A 25169-nucleotide genomic window follows, 5' to 3' on the forward strand; every position below is an offset into this window, starting at 1 on the left:
CATGCTCTAGAGACATTGGGCTCAGGAAGGTGTCCCTGGGGTCTCCCTGACCCCCCTCAAGGCCTGGTGGCCTTAGCACTTTACTGGCTATGGCAGGTGGAAGCCAGGCAATTGCTGTTGTCTTGGGCACGGTAGACAAGGGGGAGCCTGCTGGGGTGACCAGGGCGCAGGTATGTGCCAAGGTGTAAAGGGCCAGTGACAGTGGTGAGAATTTCAGTTCCGTGGAAGAGAAGGGATGGCTGGGTGAGAGATTCAGGCCAGATTTAATTAAGTGTTGCATGCTGGGGTTAAAAAAAAAAAATCTGTGTGCCCCAGGGCTTCTCACAGTAGCTGCGGTAGAGACACTTTTGACCACTTCCTCACAGATCATCTTTTGAGGTTCGTTTGTCGCCTTCCATCTCTGGCTTCTGCACTGGATGGCCTTGGGTAAGTTCTTTCCCGAGTGGTGAGGCTGGGACAGTGCTGAGGATGCTTTGGTCTGCGGCTGCTGTAAGCTGCGGGTAAGCCTCCTATAGCTTTTCCTCTGAGGTAGATCCTCTGTCCTGTACATCATCCTGGGTGGTAACAGGGAGCATAGGGCCTCTGGGTCCCCCTGACTGGCTGCAGGACCTTCGTCAGGTGGCAGGTTCTTTCAGACCACCCCCCACCCCCCCACCCCCCTGTGGATAAACTGGAGATAGTGACGGCTCCTTTTCACAGACATGTTGGTGAAGAATAGAAAGCCTTTGAGAGGCACATGTTACACAGTGCATGCTCAGTACACATCAGCTAGCTAGGCAGACTGATATTACAGGACTTCCTCGGGAGCCCTCTTTCCCTGCAAGGCCCACTATTCAGATCGCTCCCTGGGAGTGTCCATTACAGGCCTCTGTAGACAGCTAATCCCTGCTGAGCTGTTAGCCGGTCAGGGCTTAGGATAACAGTGTGTGTGTGTGTGTGTGTGTGTGTGTATATGCACATGCGTGTATACTATGTACTATGTACATGTTTATGTGTGCATGTGTATGCACATGCATATATACTGTGTGCTATCTGATGTACATGTTTATGTGTGTGGTGCACATGAGTAAGTGGTGGAGTTTACAGGGGCAGCTGTACAGGTAGAACACTGGGACTCTAACCTAAGCCCCCTTCTCCGGCCCTTCTGTTTCTTGACACTGTTAGAGTGGTGATGAATTTGTATATTCATATTCTTCTATGTGGCGTGTCACACCCACTGTGGGCTAAACGCGGAGAAAATGGAGCTGATGGCCTAGATGGAGACGTGGTCATCGCACAAGTGGCCACAGACAGGAACGTGTTCTACAATGACTACAGATATGGGTGGCTGGCTGGCTGGGAAGTCTGGGGGAGCTTCTAGTCCCCAGGTGACGGGCCACCTCTAGTAGCGGGGACTTCCTGTTGGAATGTCTGGTTATGTTGTATTTCTTAAAAGCTGACTCTTTGGCAAGATTCCTCTTTAGGTCTTAAAAATGCAAAGAAAAGGATGCTAATCCTAAAATTTTATACCGTAGAGGGGCAGGCTGGGACATGAGTTTGTGCAGGGCCAAGTGGATGGGGGTGCCTGTTCAGAGTGCACTTTGGGGAGCATGGGAGAGGCACCTAATGAATGCTACCAAAGATGTCAAAGATGGTCTGAACTGCGGGGTTCACTCGCATGACCCCATATGTGAACAGTGGAAGATCACAGGCCTAGAGAGCTGGGGCTGGGTCATCTCTCAGTAACACCATGTTCCCGTCCTTGGGCAAACCATGCCAATCTCTCTGACCTCAGTCTCCCCTTCTGAAACAGGAGTAATGATTCCTGCCTCCCTGAGCACTTGGAAAGCGTAAATGGAAATTTGCACAAATGCTTCTAGGCCATCCTAGGCCTGAGAGCCACCGGTAGGATCAAGTTAATCTCTCATTGTTCTAATGCCACAAGAGGGGATTCCTTGAGAGGTAACCTGGCACCCAGGCTTCTAAAGCCCCCTGTAAGAGGCTGCCACCTCCAAGCAAGGCTACTACTGGGTTTCTGCATATACCACTAAGCCATTAAGGGGTTTAGGGCTGGCACTGGAGAAGAGAAAGGCTGCTTTTCCTGCCCAAGAGATGCTCCATCCAGTATCAGGTTAATAATAATAATAATAGCCACTAATAATAAATACCTACGTCTTGTCATGGTTGCTGCAGTCTTGTGAGTCTCACGCCGTGAAGATCCTGAGGGGCCAGCAAGGTGGAAATAAAAAGGCATTTGTGGTCAAGCCTGACCACCCGAGTTCTATCCCAGATCCCTGGGGATTCCATGTGATGGAAAAAGAGAGGGACTTCCACATGCATGCCATGGTCCGTATGCACACATAACATGTAGGTACACAGGAATAAACGACTGACTGGCTGACCGAATGAATGAATATAATAAAATTTATTTTAAGTAATTTTTTTCTAGATAAGGTTTCTCTGTGTAGCCTTGACTGTCCTGGACTCGCTTTGGAGAGGCTGGTCTCGAACTCACAGGGATCCACCAATCTCTGCCTCCCGAGTGCTGGGATTAAAGGTATGCGCCACCACGCTTGGCTGTAAGATTTATTTTATTTTATTTTTTTTTATTAATTTATTCTTGTTACATCTCAATGGTTATCCCATCCCTTGTATCCTCCCATTCTTCCCTCCCTCCCATTTTCCCCTTAGTCCCCACCCCTATGACTGTGACTGAGGGGACCTCCTCCCTCTGTATATGCTCATAGGGTATCAAGTCTCTTCTTGGTAGCCTGCTATCCTTCCTCTGAGTGCCACCAGGTCTCCCCCTTCAGGGGAGATGGTCAAATATGAGGTACCAGAGTACGTGTGAAAGTCATACCGTAAAATTTATTTTAAAAAGAAAGAAATGGATGCTTGGTTCAGTGGTTGACGCTTCAGACTCTGGGACAATCAGGCTTATGGGTTACCCCCGCTCCTGAAGTCAGAAGGTAGGAAGACATACACAGGTGAGGTGCACTTTGGCCCCTGAAACACTTGGCCCTTAAATAAGATGTACCCCTAATCCCACTTGGGGCGGAGGTTTCTACTGTGTGTGGTAGACTATATGATGGAAGGCCTGGGTTTCCAGAGCAAGACTGAAGGTGGACAGCTCAATCTCACAGTTGAGGACGGAGGCCAGAGGACCTCATTTTTGGAGACAAGGTGTCTCATTGAACCTGCTGTCAGGGAGACCCCTGGTTCTCCCTCCTCTGTGCCCGAGCTACAGGTGCACACTGCTGTGTCTGGATTTACATGGGAGCTCAGGATCCGAATTCTGGTCCTTACATTTGCATTTCCCCACTGAGTCTTTTCCCCCCGGCTCAGAGACATTTTTTATTCTGAATTATATGCTGTATGCATTGGTTTCTGTCATTGCTGCAAATTTCCTTTTATAAAATGACTGAGATACTAGGTGTTCAAAAGTGGTCTGGCGGAGGAAATGGCTATGTTGGTGATGCCACGCAAGCTAGGAAACCTTTTCTCTGTGTGTAGCCCCTGCTCTGGGCCTGGCACTGTGCCCCCTGTCGCCTGGGCCCAGGCTGGAGAAGAAATAGCACGTCTCTGTTCTCAAGGGCAAGGCGCTGCCTCCTGCGTTGGTAGCGTCCAGACTTCAGCTCAGCACACAGCGGGGCTTCTAAGCATGAAGTCACCCCTAAAGGTCCTTAGAAAACCGATTTCAGGATGCCCAGCTTGCAGATGTCCAAGTCTTCTATGGGTCAAGTCTGTTACATAAATTAATGTAGTATTTGCACAGAAACTATGTGCTTCTTCCTATATGCTGCTAGCTCTCTCTGGATGATTTATAATGCTCAATTCGGTGTGAGCGTATGCCACACTGTATATTGTTCAGGATATAGCAGCAAGAAAAACCATTTGTGCCTGTTCAAACACCATTTTGAAATGGTTTTGATATGTAGTTTGTTGAATCTGTGGCTGTGAATCAGAGGACCACTGTACTTATTTCCGAAAGATGCACGGCTTTCTGACATCAGGAGACAGTGCTGATGCCTAATAGGCCTGGAGGCTGCATGTCACGTGGAGAGGAGGGATGCTTACTGCAGGACTTGGGTCATTAGCCTGGAGGATGCTATCGCACCCTCCTCTGCTGCGTTAGGGTACTGTAGTCCTCCCTTTCTCCATGGTCAGCTGGAGAGTAAATAGCTCATGCAGGTGGCTGCAGATTTACTGCCTGGTAAAATGGTTCTGGTGGTTGGTCACGGCTGGTCTGTGTGTGTGTGTGTGTGTGTGTGGGGGGGGCACTGCCTGCTTTTAGGTCAGATGATAAACAGGACCTTGGCCCTCAGCAGAGGAAAGCCCTATATGAGCAAACTCGCAAGTGACAGAAGTACTGGTTGTCTGGCCCAAGGGCGGGCAGTGGGTTTGCTAGGCCTGTGACCGACCTCACAGCTATAGCGTGTCAGTCTTCAGCATTAGACCTGGTTCTTAGGGCAGTTTTCTTTTTCCAGACCCTGCACTTTTGTCCCACTCCCTCCCTGCCCCAGATCCCAAGTGTCACAACAGATGGATTGGGGGGTCACAACATGGAGTTTGGAAGGAGCCTCAGACTATCTCTGGGTATCCCTGGGAAAGGGCATTCGTGTCTCTAGCATCCTTTGGAAGGATGTCTAGCTGCATCATCTTCCCACTGCAGTGTGAGGGCCCTGCGCTAAGCTGAGCCCCAGGTCATCATGGGAGTGAGTGGGTGGCTACAGACAGCAGCTACTACAGGGACTAGCGAGGGAGGTATTTTCCCCTGTCAGAGCTGCTGCAAATCCAAGACCTTCTGTGCTACCGCAGGCTCCTCTGCTTCTTATAGAACCACCCTGGCACCATGTCAGGGCAACCCCTGCGGGCTCCTCATTTTGTATGCATCCCATCTGACCTGAATTAGACTCTGGGGTGAATACGGCTCACTTGGGCTGAGGTTGTTTCTCTCACTGAGCACCTGGCTATTATAGGTCAGGAGGCTGAGAGAGAGGAGCCAGTTTGTCTTCTCACACAGTGCCCCCACAGGCCTGGATGATCAGGGGGAGGCTGTCTGGCAGGAGGTAGACCTGAGCTGAGCGCTGCTGGGTCAAGGTGGCAGGTTCCAGGCAGTCACGGAAGTAGAATTTTCAAGGAAGTAGAATTTTCAAGGCCTGTTTGGGATGGGAAGTTAATGCAGTTGGGAGGATAAGACCTGAGGCTGAGAAAAGATAAAGGGTCGCCAGGTGGGGGAGGTAACTGTGGCTTTGCCTCAGACTAGCGCTGGCTTGTGCTTGCACGTGTGTGCATACGCATGTGTGGAGGTCAGAGGTCAACTTCAGGGATCGGTCTATCTTATTTTATTTTAGTTTTTCTTTTTTTCTTCTTTTTTCTTTTTTTCTTTTTTTTAGGCAGAGTCTCTCTGTATAGCCTGGACTGTCCTGGACTTGCTTTGTAGACCAGGCTGGCCTCGAACTCACAGCGATCCGCCTGCCTCTGCCTCCCAAGTGCTGGGATTACAGGCGTGCGCCACTATCTTATTTTCCATCTTATTTTTTAAAAAGGTTTCCATCTTTTTTTTTTTTAATTAATTTTTAAGTTAATGGATTAATCTAGAACATGTATGTGTGTAAGTGCAGGTTTGTGCCACGGAGTATGCGTGGAGGTTTGAAGAGACTTTTGAGAGTTGGTTCTCACCTCGCACTTTGTTGAGGATGGGTTTTGTTTGTGTTGCTGCCAAGTGTACTCCAGGTAGCTGGCTCACGAGCTCAGGCAAGTCTCCGTTCTTTTCTCCTCTCTCACCTAGGCATGCTGGGATTACAAATACACCTCACTACATCAGGCTTTTTATATTTGTCTGACGGTTTCAGGTCATCAAGCTCATGTGGCTGTTGCTGCCCCATCTTTCTGACTTCCTCTCACCTTGGTTTTTGTTTGTTTGTTTTTAGATAGGGTCTCTCATGGTTTGCACCTTGCCAAGTAAGCCATGCTGGCTGGCTAGTGTGTCCTTTGGATCTGCCAGTCTCTACCTCCCAGAACTGGGGTTATAAGTGTGTGCCACCACATCCTGGCCCTTTTATGAGGGCTGTGGGGCAGGGTGTGTGTGTCAAACTCAGGTTCTTTTGCTCCTGTGGCAAACACCTCACCTGCTGACCTGTGTTCCTGGCCTCCTGGGTCAAGCAAGCCCTTTACCTTTCTTCCTTAGGTCTAGTTGGAACCATTCCGACTTCCCAGCTAAGTGCGCAACCAAACATTTCACTTTTTCGGCATCTTCCTGAGTCCAGGCACGGGGATCTCAGGACAGCTGGGGAGAGGAAGTGAGCTCTGCGGCCCCAGGAGGAGTAACTTTGGCCAGAGTAGAAACCAGTTATTTCCAAGAAGCCTAAGGGCCTGGGCCAGGTGGGGCTAGTAGAAAGTCTCTGGCATTGGCTCTGTGATGTTTGGGCTCGCTATGTCTTCTTCAGGGCCTGTGTGTGTGTGTGTGTGTGTGTGTGTGTGTGGTGGGGGGAAAGGGGGTTGGGGATAGCAGGGAGTGTATGAAGAGGGGGTGACACAAGTGGATCTGGTGAGCAGGAATGTCAGGACCCACTTATCCTCTCTAGCCATTGACCTAGATGGGTATGGGACTGTCCCTCCCTCTTGGGTCCTGCCAGCTGTAGGCATGCCTGGCTGGAGGTGAATTCTGTTGTATGGAGGAGGATGGGGCATTGTTGGCTGGTGAGGAGGTGGAGAGTTCCATGGCTGCCTGTGGTCGGAGGACCTTTGCTGGGGCTTCAGGGCCGGAAGGGGGATAGGGTGACCCAGGACAGCCTCAGCCGGTTCAGCCCCCTTCCAAACAGCTGCAGATTCTTTCTTTGGATCCTTTTCTAAGTTCACCCTCTCCCTGGGCCTTCAGCCAAGATGCCTGAGCTCTGGCAAGCCCAGGCCCCACCGCTGAGCCCGAGGCACTAGCCTGATACCTAGAGGTCTCCGGTGGACTCCATTTCCATGCGTCTGGCCTGTTAGATAAATTTCTATTTCTTAGGTCCAAGATGGCACAGGCTATTGTGTTCAGTATTGAATGGTCCATGGGACTGGCTCAGTGATGAGACATGCCTAATGGGATAGGTAAGGGGTTCTCACTTAGAAGGGACCGCTGGTGGGTAGACAAGGGGACTGGTGAGTCTGGATGCGTTAAAAGGGAAGAGGAAAATTTAGCAACATCTTAGGGATAGTTGAGAAGATTTGACTTTCAGAAAGGGGAGGGGGATTTGTCCTGGGGTCCTAGGATTTGCTTGTTCTCGGAGCCCACTTTTCTTCTAAAAGTGGGAAGAGAGAGAACCTATCCCACCACCCTGTCTCCCTTTCTCTGGACCAATCTGCTTTGCTTCAGGGAGATCCTGGGAAGCCTACCCGCTCCGCCCCCCCCCCCGCCCCACCCTCCACGTAGGTCTGCAGGCAGCCGCCACTGTGACCCTCTAAGATTGAACTGCAGTGCTGTATGTAGCTAGCTCTGGGTTGGGGCTGTGGTTGGAAGAGCCAGGCAGGGGCACCGAGTATATTCCTCCCTCCTTCCCTTGTCTGCTTACAGATGCCCTGGGATTTCCTCCTCCCCTGGCCTCACTTTGGGCGGCCAGGTCGGTAGGGCATTGAGTGTCCTGATGTCTTACTCTCAGCTCTATTCCGCTGAGGTCTCTGACTGTGAAGCTAGGCCGGTGGCAGTCTGTGAGTCCAGGCATTTTCTGCTGTGTATTCCTCTGCCACCCACCCAGTCACTGCCGGAGGTAGGACTGGAACCCAGGTCCCGCTGAGCCATCCCCTCAGTCCTGGTTCTGCCAGCCACCTTGAGCTGCCCTCCTCTTGGGCACAGGGAGCAAGAGGATGGGTGAGCAGAAGTGTCTACCCTGGAGCAGATGACAGAGCTTCTGTGTTTTCAAGACGGAACCCCTGTGTGGGCTGCCTTTGTTTCTGAGGCCCTGGCATGTGGGAAGGGACTTGCTACCTTAGAGGCTACTGCTCCAGAGAAAGCGAACCGGACCCTTCACTGTATCAGGGATTTCTCTATGACTCTGGATTCTCCAGAAGCACTTCAGGGTGAATAGGACCTGGGTGTTCTTATGAATAAGGGTCCTCAGAGGTTCAGGGATGGATATGAATAAAGTTGGCCTGAGGTAGTGGTAACAGCTGGTTCAAGAATACCCATCACTTCCTGTCACCTAGAGGCCATTTGTGCCTGGCGGAAGACTTCAGGATCAGTTTCAGCAGTACAGGCTAAATACTGTTCCCCAACTGAGGGCCAGACCCTCCTTCCAATCTCTTTGACATTGGGCAAGTTGCTAGCGGAGGACAATACCCTTTATGGTGGAGCTGAGCTGTCATATTTGCCAGTCCAGGACATTGGAGGTCAGCGTCGCAGCCTTTTTTTTTTTTTTTTTTTACAAGGTGTGTGGTGGCACCGTAGACCAGCGTGGGTGTGTGAAGCTGCTCCGTGCACTCCACCAGAGTTCTTGGCCTTTATGCTCAATCCAGGCCCAGCTTGGGATCCAGATGGTGGGGCCTGAGGCTCAGTGGGGAAGGAGGAAGTAAGTAAGTCACTTCTTGCAGGGGCCCGGCCCCTAGGCCGCGCTGCTCCAGCCAGCTCTTGGCCAAGGACCAGCCTGCTGAGTGAGGTTGTCATTTACTTCCAGCCTTACTCTTTTTCTCCAGCTCCCTGGTTGGGCTCATTCTTGGGACAGGCAACTGTTGCATGTAAGCAGCAGCCCTGTGGGTAGTGGCAGCTAGGGGTGAATGGGACAGTCTGATCAGAGGGTGTGTGAGGATTGGGTTAGGCTTCTGGGACCTCTGTCCTCAAAGATGGAAGTGTCTGCTCCAGGGGACAGGGGACTGGGGTGACTTACTTGCCCAAGGCTGCGACATAGTGAGCACCCTCTAGCTGATCTCATCTCCTCATGTTGTCTCTCTGAGCTGGTGGTCCCCGTAAGTGTTGAGCCCAGGGGTGCTCAGGGACACAGGCAGAAGTCATGCAAGGCATTCAGTTCGCATACTATCCACACTGGGCAGAAAGCCAGACAGTGCTCAACCTCTCTGGGCCTCGTCAGGCTTTTCTGCTGTGCTCATTAGGACCTGGAGTGTGGAGCCTTGTGCTGGCCTTGATAAAAGCACACACGCTGTCAGGGCCTTCCCTCTCAAACCTCCCCTGACCTGCATCTAGAATTAGGACAGTGGCTTCCCTGGCCTCTTCACCCTCTCTCCAGCCCTCTCTTTGCCTACCGTGCTCTCTAAGCCACTTCCTTGGCCAAGTCCGGAAGAGTAGGGGTTTGGCTATGCAGCCCAGGCTGGCCTTGAACTCATGGTCCTCCTTTCCGAGCCTCCCAAGTGCTGGGACTACAGACGTGCACTTTCACACCAGCGGTTATGGGGAAGGAATTACAGGAAGCTGTAAGTGAAACATAGTGCCCATGATGTATTCTTTCCCGTGTGTTTGTGTGTGTTCACGTGTGTGTGCATGCACGTATAGGTCAAAAGTCAACTTCAGGGGTCATTTCTCCAGTACCCTGTTTCTTTGAGACCTCTGTCTCTTCCAGGCCCTCTTACTGGCCTGGAACTTTCTGATCCAATTAGGCTGGCTAACTAGTAAGCTCCACAGATCTCCCAGTTCTGCCTCCCCGATCTGGGATTACTGGCACAGACTGCCATGCCATATTGTTTACAGGGAAGGGGTTGAACTCAGGTCTTACTGTTTGCAAGGAAGCACTTTATTCACGGAGCCATCTCCCCAAGCCCCATGAATTCACCCTTGTTATTGCTTGGAGAAGAAGTAGGAATAGCAAAACAAAACAAAACAAACAATTAGTCTGTTTCTTTTGGGGTGACATGATTTTTCATCGCCTTCGTTTTTGTTCTGTAGTGCTGGGAGTGGATCCCTAGCCTTCATTCCTGCTAAGGCAGCTGGCACACTGAGCCCGTGTGTGCTCCTCTCCGTTCCAGGCAGCAGGTGTTGAGGGGGTGGGAGCTGGTGGCCTTAGAGGCAGACCCACCCCCGTGGCTGGGCTGAGAATAATGCCACACCCGTGTTGGGACAAGGAGGGGTGGCTCTGATGACATATCTAGATAGGCGGGGTAGGGCATGTGCCTGTGGGCACGGTGCCCCTCCCAACGCAACAAGCCCTGGGGTCACCCTGTGCCATTCGCATTCCACTGGCCCTGCCTGGTTGCCAGCCTTTTGGTCTAACTCTAGGGCCAGACTGTTGAGGTCCAGTCAGGGCTCCCCATAGTGGCTGGGGCTGGTCCTCTGAGACTGTCCCTACAAGATACAACTTTTGTGCTTCCCTTTGGCTGATTTTTGAGCAACTTGTACTGTCTTATTCCTGTGTGTGTGTATGTGGCACGTTCATGGAGGCTTAAAGTTGATGCTGGTATGTCTGCCACCTTATTTTTCTGAGGCAAGGTCTCAATTGAACCCAGGGTTCACCCAGCTTACTGGCCAACTTGTTGTGGGGAATCCCCTGTGTCTGCCTTTGAAGGCCGGGGTCACAGTGAGCTGCCATGCCCATCCAACAGATACAGGTTCTTTGACCACGAACGTTTAGCCCTCTTACTTTCATAGCTAGCCTTTTAAGTATTGGCCCATCTTCTCCCCACTTTGTTTTTGACAGAGACTCTCTTATTGGCCTGACAAGTGAGGCTGACTGGGGATCCTCTCTATGTGGCCCTCCAAGTGGTCCACCATGCCCGTCTTCTTACGTTTTGAACTTAGGCTCTCTTGCGTAGCGTACAAGGCAGCCGCGTTAGCAACTGAGTTATTTCTCCAGCCTCCTTACCTTCTTAACCAAAAACACGAAGGGCAATGGGCTGTGTGGTTCTTGCAGGACCCTGAAGAGCTGTAGCCAAGCAAGCTGCTGGAGGAAGCTTGGGCTGTAAGTTGTGGGCTTAGTTGATGTCTGTCCCTCAGCCAGGCTGAATATGAGCTCAAGAGAGCCACAGAGGTGTGCGTAGGTACCTGTGGTGGGGCAGGGTAGGGTGGAGACTAGCTGGAGTGGGCTGGTTTGGGTAGAAACAGTCTTACCTAGGTTGGTATAAAGAAGAGGGGACAGGGATGGAACCAGCCGTGACTCCGAGGGTGGGGTCTGTGGTCCTGGTCCTTACACCCCCCCCCCCACACCTTGGCATCTCTGGGTACCTCACTGCTCAATATATGGCCACCATGGGGTCCTCTCTCTAATGGCTCAAACCTGGATTCTGCCTCCCCCAATTTTTCATATCGTATTTGATTATTCTCACCATTTCCTGTCCATGTTTTGGTCTCTGCAACTCACCTGAGTGGATTCTCTGGCCCACCCATTTGAAGGATGTCCCCATGTGGCAGGAACAGATAGAACGGAAGTCAAGCCAAGCCAGGCTTGGTGGGTAGGAAGACGGCACGAGTGGTACATACAGTGCTTACTGTACAGGCACAAGGACCCCAGTTCCACCCTCCAGAACTAGTGCTCACTGATCAGTTAGACTGTCTGGCTAGCGGGCCACTTGTCGCCTCCCCTTTCCTTTGTGAAACTCAGTAAGAATAGAAAGTTACACTGGAGGGCTGGGGGTGTGGCTAGTTGGTAGAGTATTTGCCTCGTGGGTACAAAGCCCTTGGGTTTTCTCCCGAGCATCATATAAACCAGGGATGGTGGCACATACCTATTCTCCCAGCACCACAGTGGGGACACAGGTTCAAAGATGCAGGAGCTGGACTGAGGAGAGGAGGTCTCGAGTTTACCCCTTTGGGGGGCGGTACAAAGGTGTGCGCTTTACCCTATGGGTTTCTGTTACTTTGGTTCCCTCCAGCTTCCTTCACTCTGATTCTGGGTCCTCCTTTTCATGTCTCTTGAAGCCCGGCTCCCTGGCTTCTCCTGAGTTTAGCCATCTTCCTACATGTCCAGAGGTGACTGGAGGGCACGGACAGGGGTCCCTGCTAGGGAGGGAATATATGTGCAGCTGTGTCTCATATCTAGGTATGTGTCCTGAGCGCTTGGCTCAGGCAAATGCTGCCCGAGGTTCTTTCCCATCAAGCCGTCTGGTCCACCGTGACTGACTTTTCTTGTCTCTGAAGGGCTGGTGCTTTAGTTACTTCTTTCATTGCTGTGATCAAATACCTGTCAAGAAAGAACTTCAGGATGGTGGGGTTCCTTACTTCAGTTTATAGTTTGAGAAGATACAGTTCATTTCAGCTGGAGCATGAGACACATTGCATCCATAGTCAGGAAGCCAAGAGAGACTAGCACTGGAGCTCAGCTCATTTTCTCTTAAGCTCGGTAACCCAGCCTAAGGGATGGTACGCCCACATTTAGTGTGTGTGTGTTCCCACCTCAGTGAGTCCAGCCTAGAAACTTCCTCACAGACACTCAGAGGTTTGTCTCCTAGGCTATTCTATCTCCTGCCAAGCTGACAGTATTAACCATCACAGAAGGTAGTGCTCAGGAGCTTGAGGCATGAGGCGGAGACTAAATGGCAGGGAGCAAGGATACCAAAAAGGAAGAAAGGGTTGATTCTAACGTAGAGGCAGGACAGGATAGGAGGAGCCTGGAGTGCTTTGTGACACTAGATTTTCTTCAATGACGGACTGCGGTATGGAGCTGTAGCCAAAATAATTCCTTCCCACCCTAAGTTGTTGTTGGTTATGGTATTTTATTACTGCAATAAAAACTCTGAGATACCTCACATTGGTTACCAAACGTGTGTGTGTGCACATGTATGTTTATATCTGTGTCCAGGTGTATGTGCATGTGTTTGTGTGTGTCAACATCAATGTTTTTCTCAGTTGCTTTCCACCATATACCCTGAGTCAGGGTCATTCATTGAAGCTGGGCCTCACTGGTTCTGGTATTCCAGGAATCCATCTATCTCTGCCTCCCCTGGGCTGGAGCCACAGACATGCCTCTCACGCCTTCCTTTTCTGTGCGGTGCTGTGGATCTGCACTTGGGTCCTCATGCGTGTGTTTGATACCACAAAACTGGTGTGTGGTGGCTACACCTGCAGCCCTAACACCTGGGAGGCAGGAGGGTCAGAAGTTCAAAGTTACCTTTGGTTACATAGTGGGTGGACCCTGTGGGAATTGTCACTGATCGCTTCTGCCATTGCTGCTCCAGTCTGTGGGCTTGACATGAGAGAGTGAGAGGAGGTGGGAGGATCTTGCACCCCTTCTCTGCCTGGGTACCCCCCTCTGGCCACTCCCATACCCCTGGGCAATCTTTTCATATCTCTATATCTACCATGGTTTCCCTGTAAGGCTTGCAGTTGGTCACTCTGCCTTTGCCAATACTTTAAGTTGGGGTCAGAGGGAAGGTGGGGGGTGCTACTCTGTGAACCAAAGCTCATAGCTCGACTGATTACAGTGCATGCACAAGCACACATGCGCATGTTTGGACATGCTAGAGGGATACCTGGATGAAGAGGGACTGACAGAATGCCCTAGAATACCAAAAAAATCATTCTAAAATTTAGGGGTACCTGGACAGATGGACAAACCTTTGGCCTGATTCTGGGGTCCCTTCCTCATTTTTGCTTCCCACAGGGGAAAACCTATCTTGTTTCTCACAGGGCCTTTTGCCTGCCTTCCTGTCAGCCCCAGTATGAGTTTGTGAGGGCGTTAGAGTGTACATCCTGTCTGTGTGGTCCCCAACCACAGCCTCTGCTGAGAAGAAGAAGTTTGGTGGGGAGGGAAGGGGAGACGCCCTGCTGACTGGATGAAGCTCATTCGGAGACAGCTTCTTCCTGGGACTCCAGCTCAGACTCGCCCGGAGGAGAGGATGAGGAAGGTGACTTTTTGAGGGTCTCAGCAATGGAGTGGTGGGTCCTGGGAGGGAGGCGCATGAGTGCGTGCTCTCACACCTGTGCGTAGGTGTTAGGGTGTTAGGGTGCTGGCAAAGTGGGGTGAGTGGGGAGAGGAGTTCAGTCTCTGCTTCCTATAGCAGGTGGGGCAGCAGAGACCTTCAGTTTTCCTGTCTGGCCTGGGCTTTCTGGAATCCCTGAGTCTTTCCTCCTGGGCTCCTGGATTTAGCCCTGGGTTCTGGAATGAGCTTATTCTCTGTGTGTGTATGCATGTGCATGCGTGTGTGTGTGCGCGTGTGTGTGTGTGTGTGTGTGTGAGAGAGAGAGAGAGAGAGAGAGAGAGAGAGAGAGAGAGAGAGAGAGAGAGAGAGAGAGAGAGAGAGGGCTGTTGTAGAGTTGGCTAAGGGTTTGGTGAAATGTCTCATATGTTCACGGAGAATGCTTGCACAGAGCCTCTGTTCTTACCTTAGACTACGAGGAAGGCCACATTGGGTCTGGGAGGACTTCCTTCCCAGAGGCACAAGTGGCTCCAGCAGGCACCGCCCTATGCCCAACCCCTTACCTCAGCCCTCCCAGGGAAAACAGGCCATCTCATTTTGACACTGCAGAGGGGCTATATGGCTGAATATTAGCGGAAGGAGGTCTGGAGCCTTCCTCTGAGGTGTTCAGGCAGCTGTTGACAGACACTTCAGCTCCATTCACATCTGGCCAAGGGCTGAGGATGTGAAGAGAGGAAACTCTGATAGGAGGTGATTTCGAGTGGCACTGATAAGGCTTCCTGGACTGTTGGCTCTGGGCCTGTTTAGTGACCTCCTGTGCTGGCAAGCACATACACACGGAGGTGTGGCCAGTCAGAGCCTTATCCTTTGTCCCACGTGAAAGCTCCTCTTTGTTCCTTATGAAGTGGCACATGCAGAGTGAGTGTGTGATGGCTGCAAGTGACACAGAAGGTCTGGGGCTTCCTTTTGTTATGCGTGTGAATTAGACTCTAAATGACACCCACTGGGATTGCCAGGCGTGTCCTACAACAAAGAGTTGAATCAGGAACACCTAGTAATAGAAATAGACAGCCCATGAAGGAAAAGAGAGACGGGGCTGCAGGGTGACGCAGTGAAGTGCTTATTACTCAACCGTGATAACCCGCGTCCAGTTCCTTGGAAGCTGTGGACAGCCCATGTCTGTGATGCCAGCAATCTATGGTTAGATGGGAGATGGAGACAGGAAAGTCCCTGGAAGCTTGTGGGGTCCAAGTCTAGCATCCAAACATGGTATAAAGTCAGGTCCTTATGGCTTGCAGGGCAAAGAGTTTACCCACCGCTCCAGTTCTGCAGCCTCTCACATGTCAGTCTGATGCTTCTGGAACCTCCCTCTCTGCCCTATCCTCCTCCTCCAGTTCCGTATATAACTCTGAATACTTGGGTGCCACTGAGGCCAGTGTCACTCCACCCTTCTTATCCTTCCAAGCTCAGCTTAATGTCTTGTGCTCCTCATCCTCTCCTGATCCAGGCTGCCCCAGATACTGAGGGCCTCTGCTTCCCCAGGGCTCTGCGTCTGTGACCGCAGTGTAGGAGACTCCAATGGGAGGCACGAATGGACTGTCTGTGGGTTGAGGGCTGTGTGTGTGTGTGTGTGTGTGTGTGTGTGTGTGTGTCTTCGTGAAGACATTGGTAGACTTAAAGAGAGTACTTTCTGCTTCTCACCCAAGAATGGGGACAGGTCCTAGTGTGGCTGAGCAACATTCATGTTAGGGAGTGGATTTGGCACTAGAGCTTGTCTGGAAGGCCTCCCCCCCCCCCCCCCCCCCCCCGCCCACCAAGAGACTGTAACATTTCATCATTTTGTGTTAGGCTATATTCATAGCTATACTCTACTGCATATGGCTTGTGGGCTGTGAGCTTGACACAGCCGAGAGCTGCAAGCTCTCACTGGCTCAAGTCTTTCTGCAGTGGGGTATTTGAGTGAGGTGGGACCTGAAAGGGGCCGCTTCCCTGACCCTTGGCCACACCACAGTTTCTGTCGTTATTACTTACCACTGTAGACGAAAAAGTTTGCAAAGTTGTTGGCCACCTCTACCGGTGTTCTTATCTTTCTTCCCATCCTGTGACCTCTAGTGGCCTGGAGCCATTAGATATTCCCTCCCCCCTGCCCGCCCCCCAGCTCCCAGCAATATGGCAATATGACTGATCCCTTTTTTTCTCTACCTGAGCTTGCTACCCCGCCCCCCAAGTCTTTCAACCCAGCCCCTTGCTCCCACATCTGAGTAATCTATGTAAAATTTAGCAAAGATACAGGACATAACATAGATAGGATATATGATAGAGAAAATATTTTAATCAGCTCGTGGTTACTGTTACAAGTATAGGAGATGATCGTCTTTAAAAAGGAAAGATTTATTTGGCTCATAGGTGAGATATTTTAGTCCTTTGTTGATCTATTGTTTTTAAGTACATCTTGACAAGAGATGACCACGATGAGGGCTGGAAAAAGGCACAGTAGAAAAGTGTGGTTTCCTGAGGGCCAGTGGGATGGGTTAGCTGAGGCCCTGAGTAGACCATATGTACTTCCCAGCAGTGCAGCCTATCTCAGGGTCACCAAACGGAGGTGTGCATCAGAACACACTGGGGTTAGGTAGATGCATCTGTCCCCCTTGGTTTTCTCATTTCTGTTTTCCTCCTGGAGAGCTCTTGGGCTGGAAAGAACAAGGCCCAGGGAGAAAGTGAGGAGGCCTGTTGCCTGTTGGGCAGGCTTTCTGCTTGGGGCTGCCTTTTAGCCCTTTGATCTAGTTTCTCTCCTGGCCCTGTGTCTACTTCTCTGCCCTCACCCACTCAGCACCATACCTTTACCCTGCACCTCATTTTCCCAACACTGATGAGAAGGCCAGAGGTCATCAGAGGCAGGCCACCTTGGAGGCTTCCAGTTGGAAGTGGATTATAATAGGCATGTGTGAGCATATTTGTGTGTGTGTGTAAATATATGTGTGTGAGGGGTGGAGGGCTCTAAGAGACAGTATGGTTGGGCCAGTGTTGCCTCCTGGGCTATGAAGGAATCAACTTCATATGCTCAAGAACCAACTATGCAGTCAGATTGCACACATGCACACACACACACACACACACACACACACACACACACACGCATACTCAAATGCACGCACACATGTCACAAGCACAAAAAGAATATAATATTCCACCATATTGTGTTAGGCTATATGTGACTTCAGCCAGACCTATCAACCCTTGGTACCCTCTCTGGTCTGTGGCGTGTTCTGTGCCTACTCTGGGTCTCCCTGGAGTATCATAGGCCTTGGTGGAGGCAGTGGAGTCATCTGGGTATGTGAGGACACCCTGTGTCCTCTTCCCTGCTTGGCCCATTTTGAGTGGGTGGGGCCCCCAGCAGGGCCATGAGATCAGTAGGGAGGGGCATTCAGCCTCCTATGCTGTCTCTGAAGCTTTCTTTTTGGTGATATCATGCTAGTCTGTCTGAGACTCCCCTTCTTGGCTGTTGGTAGAACTTTGGATAGAAGGTAAGGCGTGCGCCAGACATGAGAGCGTGTCTTCGTCTATTGCTTGCTGATGTACTATAGGCAGGGTAGTTTATAAGGAAAATGTTCTGGGGCTGGGGCAATGGCTGACTTGGTGAAGTGCGTGCTGTGTACCCCTGAGGACCTGAGTTCAGATCCTCAGCACCCACATAAAAGAAAGAAGCAAGAAAAAATATTTCAGTCAGTTTTTTGTTATTGTAACAAACACTTTAGACAATCCACCCCCCCCCCCCAAAAAAGGGAAAGTGAGTCTGTTAGTCTTATGGCAGTCTTCTGCCACCTCCTCCCACCCTACCTCCATTTCCTGGGGATTCTGCGTCTTGATTAGCTTTCCCCCCTCTGGACCCTCTCAGCCTCTCCTTCTAGCATAGCTACATTCCTTTTCGTCAGCCACTGGTGTGCAGAAACACCCGCAGTGCTACCAGGGGCCCACGATAGCTATGCCGAGCACTTGGGGAGATGATTTTTCACTCTCCTTCCAGTCTTTTATTGTGTTCTGTTCTGACTTACTCTGAATCTTCCCTGTAGCAGGAGCTTCTGCTTGCCGGAGCAGCCTCTACCCCCATCCCAACTCCAGTCCCTGGAGATGCCGTCTCCTGGTGTAGAGTCTCCCCTTCATCCTGTATTGCCAGACTTATTCTTGCAGGATCCTCTCCTCTCACCATGTCTCTACTCCCTGGGGCCCCACCTCTTGGTGTGGATCAAATCTCCCTAGGCCTTTCCTTCTAACCCATCCCCATTTCTTTCTGCCACCCACTAACCTGGCAAGGCACTCTGCACACTGCAGGGTCCCCACAACCACCACATTTACCTAGGACCCAGAGAGGACAACAGAAACCCAAGAACAAAACACCAACCCAACAAAGATAAGACTAGATGTCAACCCCTAGAAACACGCCTATTCTCATAACTCCTTGGTATCACTCCAGATGCCTAAAAATCAGTGCAAATGCCTGAATTAATGTTTGGCATGAATAGCCTTCGCCAGAGCCCAATAACTTTATTACAGTAGGCCTTGAGAAATGCAGTATAGTTAAGACACAAGTCAGGGACTTCAGAATAGAGGTTATGAGTATATTCAAGGATATTGAAGAGGCCATAAATAAATTCCTTAATGAAGAACAGGAGAACACAAAGAAATAGTTGAATGAAATAATGAAAGTATAAATAGAATCACTAAAGAAAGCCCAAAGGGAAACAAAACAGGAAATGAAACACTTTGAATGTCAAACAAAAACCTCAGAGGTAAGCCTCACCAACAGAATACAAGAGATGGAAGAGAGAACCTCAGGCATTGAAGACAAGGTAAAAGAAATGGACACCTCAGGCGAAGAAAGTGTTGAATGTCTGAAAACTGAGGCATGAAACATCCAGGAAATCTGGGACACTATGGAAAAATCAAATCTTAGAGTAGTAGGGATAGAGGAAGAAGAAGAAACTCAGGTCAAAGATACAGAAAATATTTTCAACAAAATCATAGAAGAAAATTTCCTCACTCTAAAGAAGGAGATGCTCAACAAGACTCAGGAATCATACAGAGCACTAATATAAGCAAAACACTAAACACACAGAACACAGAAAGGATAATAAAAGCTGCAAGTGAATTTATAAAGGAAGGCCCATTCAAATAACACCTGGCTTCTCAATGGAGACTCTGAAAACTAGAAGGACCAGGCTGGATGTCCTAAAAAGTCTGAGAGACCACAGATGCTGGTCCAGACTACTATATACAGGAAAACATCATAATTGATGGGAGAAAAAAAACCATTCCATAATCAAATATATTAAAACAATTTCTATCTACCAATCCAGTCCTACTGAAGGTACTAGAAAGGAAACTTGTCTGAAAAGGCTAACTGTACCCAAGAAGACACAAGGAATAAGTAGCACCACAACAGACAATTAAAAGAGGGAGAAACTCCCACACCGTAACAACAAAATAACAGAACCAGTAAACACTGCTCATTGGTAACTCTCAGTAGTAAATTCCCCATATAAGACACAGGCTAGCTGGATGTGATGGCGCACGCCTTTGATCCCAGCACTCAGAGAGTCAGAGGCAGGTGGATCTCTGTGAGTTCGAGGACAGCCTGGTCTACAAAGCGAGTCCTGGACAGCCAAGGCTACACAGAGCAACTCTGTCTCAAAACCTGCCCCCCCCCCACCTCAAAAAATAGAAGACACAGACTAACAGATTGGATTAGAAAACAAGATCCATCTTTGTGCTGCATCCAATAAATGTACCTCACCACCATCTCAGGGTAAAATCCACCGAGAGGATACTGCAGTCCTAAATATTTATACATCGAATACAGGGGTATTCAAATTCATAAAAAGATACACTGCGATAGCTAAAATTCACATATTGACTCTCACACACTCTTGCCAATAGACAGATCATCCAGACAAACACTAAACAGAGAAATACTGGAGCTAACAGACATTCTAAACTAAATGGACCTACCAGATATTTACAGAACATTTCACCCAAGCACCAAATAAATAAATAAATTAAAAAAATAAAATAAAATAAAATAAAATAAATTTTTTTCCTTCTCTGCACCTCGTGGAACTCTGTCCAAAATTAACCACATACTTGGATGCAGAGCGAGTCTCAACAGATACAAGAAGAGTGAAATGACACCCTGCATCCTCTCTGACCACCATGGATTAAAGGGGGATATCAATAGTAACAAGAGAGCTTACAGACTTATGGACACTGAACAACTCTACTGAATTAAAAAAAAAAAATGAGTCAAGACGTAAATCAAGGAGGAAATTAAAAAAAAAAAAAACTTTTTTAGACTTGAAAGAAATGAAAATGCAACATACCCAACCCTATGGGACAGGGTGAAGGCTGTTCTAAGAGGCAAGTTTATAGCACGAACTGCCTGTGTAAAAACCATGGAGAGATCTTATATTAACAACCTAACAGTACACCTGAAAGATCTAGAACAAAAAGAAGAACTTACACCCAAAAAGGACTTGCACAGCTTTAAGCTGGAAGGCATCCCAGGGCTGAGAGTGTGACGTGACAAGGGCTAACAAGAAGCTGTCTGCAGTTGGTACCCACTTGGCAAAGGGATTTTTTTTTTTTTTTTTTTTTTTAGTTTTTTCTTTTTCTCTGGTAGAGTCTCTCTGGGAATATTAACCACACTTCAGGGTAGGCCCCCATGCTCGGCCGTAGATGGCTAACAGAAAGCAAACTAAAATCCTCAGTTGGTTTGATTCATTGCTTGTGGGCCCAACGTGAGCCAGCATGCTGTATTTGCAGAGAGTGCATGGCTGAAAAGTTTCTCATCTTGTAGCAGACAGGAAGCAAAAGAGGGAAAGAGAAGAGGATGGCGTCCCTGTAAGCCCTTCCCAGGCATGTGCTCAGTGGCTACACTCTCTCCCACTGAGCTCCACTTAGTGGCTCCACCACATCCCAATGGCACCAAGTGTTGAGACCAAGTCTTCAATACATGGGCCTTTGGCAGGTAATTGGAGAGATGCTTATCCAAATTAATATGCACAAGGGAGGATGTGTGCACCATGATGGAATTTGGATATCCAATCACATGTGGATATTGAGGAGGATCACACAACTAAACCACTCCTGATAACTGACCTTCTGCTCCCTGGATAATGACATCCATTATCCACCCATGAAGAAAAAGCCCTCTTGGCCTGGTTACCTTCCATTGGGTCTTACCCACCCGCACTGCCTTGTGAGGGTAAGCATTCCAACGCAGGAAGTGTGGGTATACGTTCTGACCATTGCACCGGGGCAGTCCTCATGGTCTTTGGGCCCCAGCCTTTCGCAAATGAACACCCTTGTTTCAGCCCCTCGATTCTCAAGCTGATGACCCTCCCTTCTCTCTGTGCCGGCAGGTCCTGCAGAAACTGGGGAAGGCGGACGAGACGAAAGATGAACAGTTCGAACAGTGCGTCCAGAATTTCAATAAGCAGCTGGTGAGTGTTTAATGGAGGTGGAATAGCGCTTGCAGGTAGTAGATGGGGGCAAGCATAATTGTGCGGTAGGAAAGCCCAGAAGGGAGAATGCTGTGGCTTGCTGAGGTTGTGGAGGACTTTCTGGAGAGGATGCCCTGGTCTTAGCTGACACCATCAGCCAGGTTCTTGGAAAGACCTACAGTGAGAGAGACAGGGAAGGGGAAGGCTGAAAGAGTCTATGGCCAGACTCTGGAAAAAGTCACATGTCAGGGCCGATGGGAGCCACAGTAACTTCTTACAGCATTTAATATGGGGGCCCCTCAGGCTGGATTTGACTTAGGCATCATTTGGACATGACGGGTGCTCAGCTGTATGGCAGGTTCCAACTAGTTCTCTGTAGATGGCTTGTGAGCATCTCCAGACAGCACGGGAGAGCAGCTGTACCAGTGTCCCCCTTTCATAGATCAAACAGTGAGGCTCAGAGAGCTAGGGTCAGTTACCCAAGGCCATCCAGCTTTGAAAATAGATTCAGATCACACTTGTCTGGCTCTGAAGCCTGAAAGCACTCCCAGGGCATCCTTACCAGGACACATCCCAGGCTTAATTATGTAGACAGCGTGGAGGCAACAGTTAGGGACAAAGGAAGGCTTCCCTACTGAAGGGAAAACCCTGAATGTCCCGAATGGAGATGACCATCAGCATCCCCTGGCTGGGGTGGTCAGAGAAGGACAAGGCAGTAGGAGGGAAGCTGAGCTGGACCATGGCCTATGGCTTCTTCAGGACATATCCATGAGAATCTGTGGCCACAAGAATGGGAGAGGACATGGGAGGTGAGGTTGGGGGACTGCTGGAAATGGGGTGGGGTAGGCCCAGGCTGTGACACTCGTGGGACTCCTAGTCTTCTATAACAGGCCTTGGATAGCATTGAAGGTGCCCATCAAAGCCTCTGCAGCTGGTCTGAAACCCAGGAGAAGGGTCTCACTTGCCTGGCCCTGGGATCTGGGAATGAGTGATAGCATGCTGGGAGAGGTCAAGGAGCATGCTGGGAGAGGTCAAGGAGCATGGTGGGAGAGGTCGAGAAGCATTCTGGGAGAGGTCAAGGAGCATGCTGGGAGAGAATGGGAAAGCGCTGAGGAGACAACTTAAAGACAAGTCATCTTGGCCTGCCAGAGGTATCTAACCCAAGAGGTTCCCCACGGCAAGAGTAGGAACCACCATGGTTACTTGTCCCTCAGGCAAGTAATCAGTGGTGAGTATGTCCCTGACAGGGGGCATCTCCCACCTTTGACTCTTCATCTGCGAAAACGTAAACTTGAAGAAGAGGTCAAAAGCCCCGGCCTCTCATTCTGTCTTTGGTAAGGCAGGGCTTGTCTCCTCCTTAGCTGTTTCCTTCAGACTGTGCGCAGCCTTGAAGCCCCTTTGGAGACTGCCATTACCCGTCTCCTCACTGTGAGCCATGCATAGCCTTGTTGGTCCTGTAGGTGGTTCCTACACAGTTTGTGTAGTACCTGGGATCGAACCCAGGACTTTGTGCATGGTAGGCAAGCTCGCTACCAACGGAGCTAACCCCCCAGCTGCTGGTATTTTCTTTATTGTCAGATGAAGCACCAGGGTATAGAGTCGTTAAGACCACATGGCTAGTTAAGGGGGCTTGGAGATGGAAATTTGGACTCTGGGCCCTTTAACTTTCTCTAAGTTCACTCAACCCTGAGACCAGCTGGGTGCTGTGAGCTTGGAGTGGGGCTGCTCAAGTCTTTTTTAAAGCAAAGGCTGGGCTGGCAGGGGGGAGGACAAGGAGAGCACAGGGATGGGAGCTGAGGCCCCTGTGGCCTGGCCCAATAGAGCACCCTGTTCTTCCTCCCACAGGCTTTACAGGTGTGGACCTGGGCCTGGAGGGCACCTGCTGGGATCTTGTGTTTCAGACGAAGGAACTGAACCATCAGCACACGGATAGTGGTGGAAACATAGAACTCTCCTCAGGGAGAATGTGGACAAGAGAGCTGGGAAGGAAGGGTTAGAGGTCCAATGACCCTGTGCTTGGCAGATGGCATCAGTCATACACGGTTCATTTTCTCTATGCTTGCTGTGTTACAGGTCAGCCTTAGCTAGAAGGGGTTTCTTTCTGCCAGTTGGCTTCTGTCAGATGCTCATCTTCAATGCTTTCCTCTACAGCCACTTCAGAGTTCCTCTTGCTGGGTCTCGGCCCCTGGGCAAGCCGTCTCTCAGTAATCCTTGTGAAGAGGGGCTTAGCCCAGAACAGGGTTAGAGATAGCCACAGAGGTACACCTGGACTGAGGCTCAGGCTACCCCTGGGCTGGTGTAATGTCTGATTGTTTAGGGTTATGGGGTAGTTTTGAGGTGGCCCTCCCTTGGACACAGTTCTGGAGTCACCTGCTGTGTGTGTGTGTGTGTGTGTGTGTGTGTGTGTGTGTGTGATGACTCGGCAAGGAGTTGAGGCTGCAGTGTGGGTTGTAAAGGTATGGGGGTTGTTCTCTATTTTTGAGGGAGAGAATCCAGGAGCTGTAGTGACCTTGGTCCTCTGCCAGCCCACAGAACTGGGATCAGAGCTGGGATGTGGAAGGCACAGCCCCACTTTCTCCTGTGGCCCTGGCTGGAGCCCTCAGCATAGCGAGCTCAACTCTTGGTTAGTATAGGGCTGACAGTGTGTTCAGTCTTGGGGCGGGAGACCAGTTACTCCTTCCTGGGTCCTCTGGAGGAGGTGGAGGTTGCTTACTCTTCCTTACTCTCTGATGACCTAGGTGGATGGCCCTGTTTGGGTCCAATTGATGCCCGTCACAGGCAGTACACTTGACTTCTGTCCTGTCCTGCCCTGTTCTGCTATGAGCAGACTAGGCAGGCTGTGAGGCACTTGACAATTAAGATTCAGGTTGGCCTTTCAAATATGCTTGGTTTATTCATAGCAACATTCCTTACAGTACCAGGCTATACAAAGATGATGGTACTCTAATATAAACAGACCCCTCACCAAGTGGTGGATTGTTGGGCAGGAAATGCAGGTGCCTGCAGTGAGGGTGATCTGGGGGCAGGCTTGACCCATGCCGCCGGGCCCCTCAGCTGTGGCATGCTGGGAGGATGGTGCTGCGGAAAGTTCCAGATGGGCCTTTGAGAGCGACGGTCAGCCCTGATGGGTGCAGCAAAGGTGCGGGGAGCTCGATGGTCACTGGAGCTAGAGTCACATGGGGTGGCCAGTCTCAGAGTCCCCCTTTGCCAATGGCTTGAGATGGCATTGTGGGAACACAGCGGTGTAAGTCTGGGGCCACCACTGAAGTTCTGATTTTTCATATTGCTCCTGTGGGCCTTCCCAGCTCACAGCTTAGGGCTGGTCCACTAACATACTTGAGCTCCCTTAGGCTTGGCTCATATCAGAGCCCAGCCTTGTGTTTGGCTCCTTGACACATCTTGCAAGCATTACTTTATTCCAAGTTACACAAAATAGTTTCACTTATGCCCTAGCATGGGTCCTAGGGAGACTACCTGTTGCTTTCAGCCTATGGTACTGCATACCTCCTGTTCAGGCTCTCCAGAAGCCACTGTGAGCTTCCAGGCTGGCTGAGCTCTTACTTGTAGGGCTGCCCAAGACTGCTGGGCCCTAGGGCCCACTGAGGTGTGGAAGCTCTACTCTTGGCTCTGTTTAGAGTAAAATCCTATCTCTGGCACTGAGTGCCTTGCAGCAAGAGTTGGGGCTGAAGCCAAATGTCCCCTAAACCCACTAGGAGATGGGAGCCTGAGTCTTCAGGCTTAGAGTGGGACTGAACAGAGGAAGGCCCAGCAGGGGTGTGCAGGGGCTGGCTGGGCTCGTCCTCCCCTGGCTCTGTGTCAGGCCCTTACTAACACTGAGGGGCCTGAGTTGTGCAATTCTTCCCCAGCTGGGCTTTAACAGCATTGTGACTGGAACCCAGGATCTTCTAGAGATTGGATGCC

At 50.3% G+C, this 25169-nt stretch overlaps 1 protein-coding gene across 12 annotated transcripts in view; it reads left to right on the forward strand.

The window, feature by feature from the left end:
* Bin1 (bridging integrator 1) overlaps nucleotides 1–25169 on the forward strand; it is a 56143-nt gene that overhangs the window by 4446 nt on the left and 26528 nt on the right. For all 12 annotated transcript variants that reach the window (XM_051163047.1, XM_051163050.1, XM_051163051.1 and 9 more), the window contains exon 2: nucleotides 21168–21248. In XM_051163047.1, the coding sequence (XP_051019004.1) occupies nucleotides 21168–21248 (81 nt within the window). The remainder of the gene's footprint in view (nucleotides 1–21167; nucleotides 21249–25169) is intronic.

The sequence above is a fragment of the Acomys russatus genome, chromosome 20 (assembly GCF_903995435.1).
Source record: "Acomys russatus chromosome 20, mAcoRus1.1, whole genome shotgun sequence".
NCBI lineage: Eukaryota > Metazoa > Chordata > Mammalia > Rodentia > Muridae > Acomys > Acomys russatus.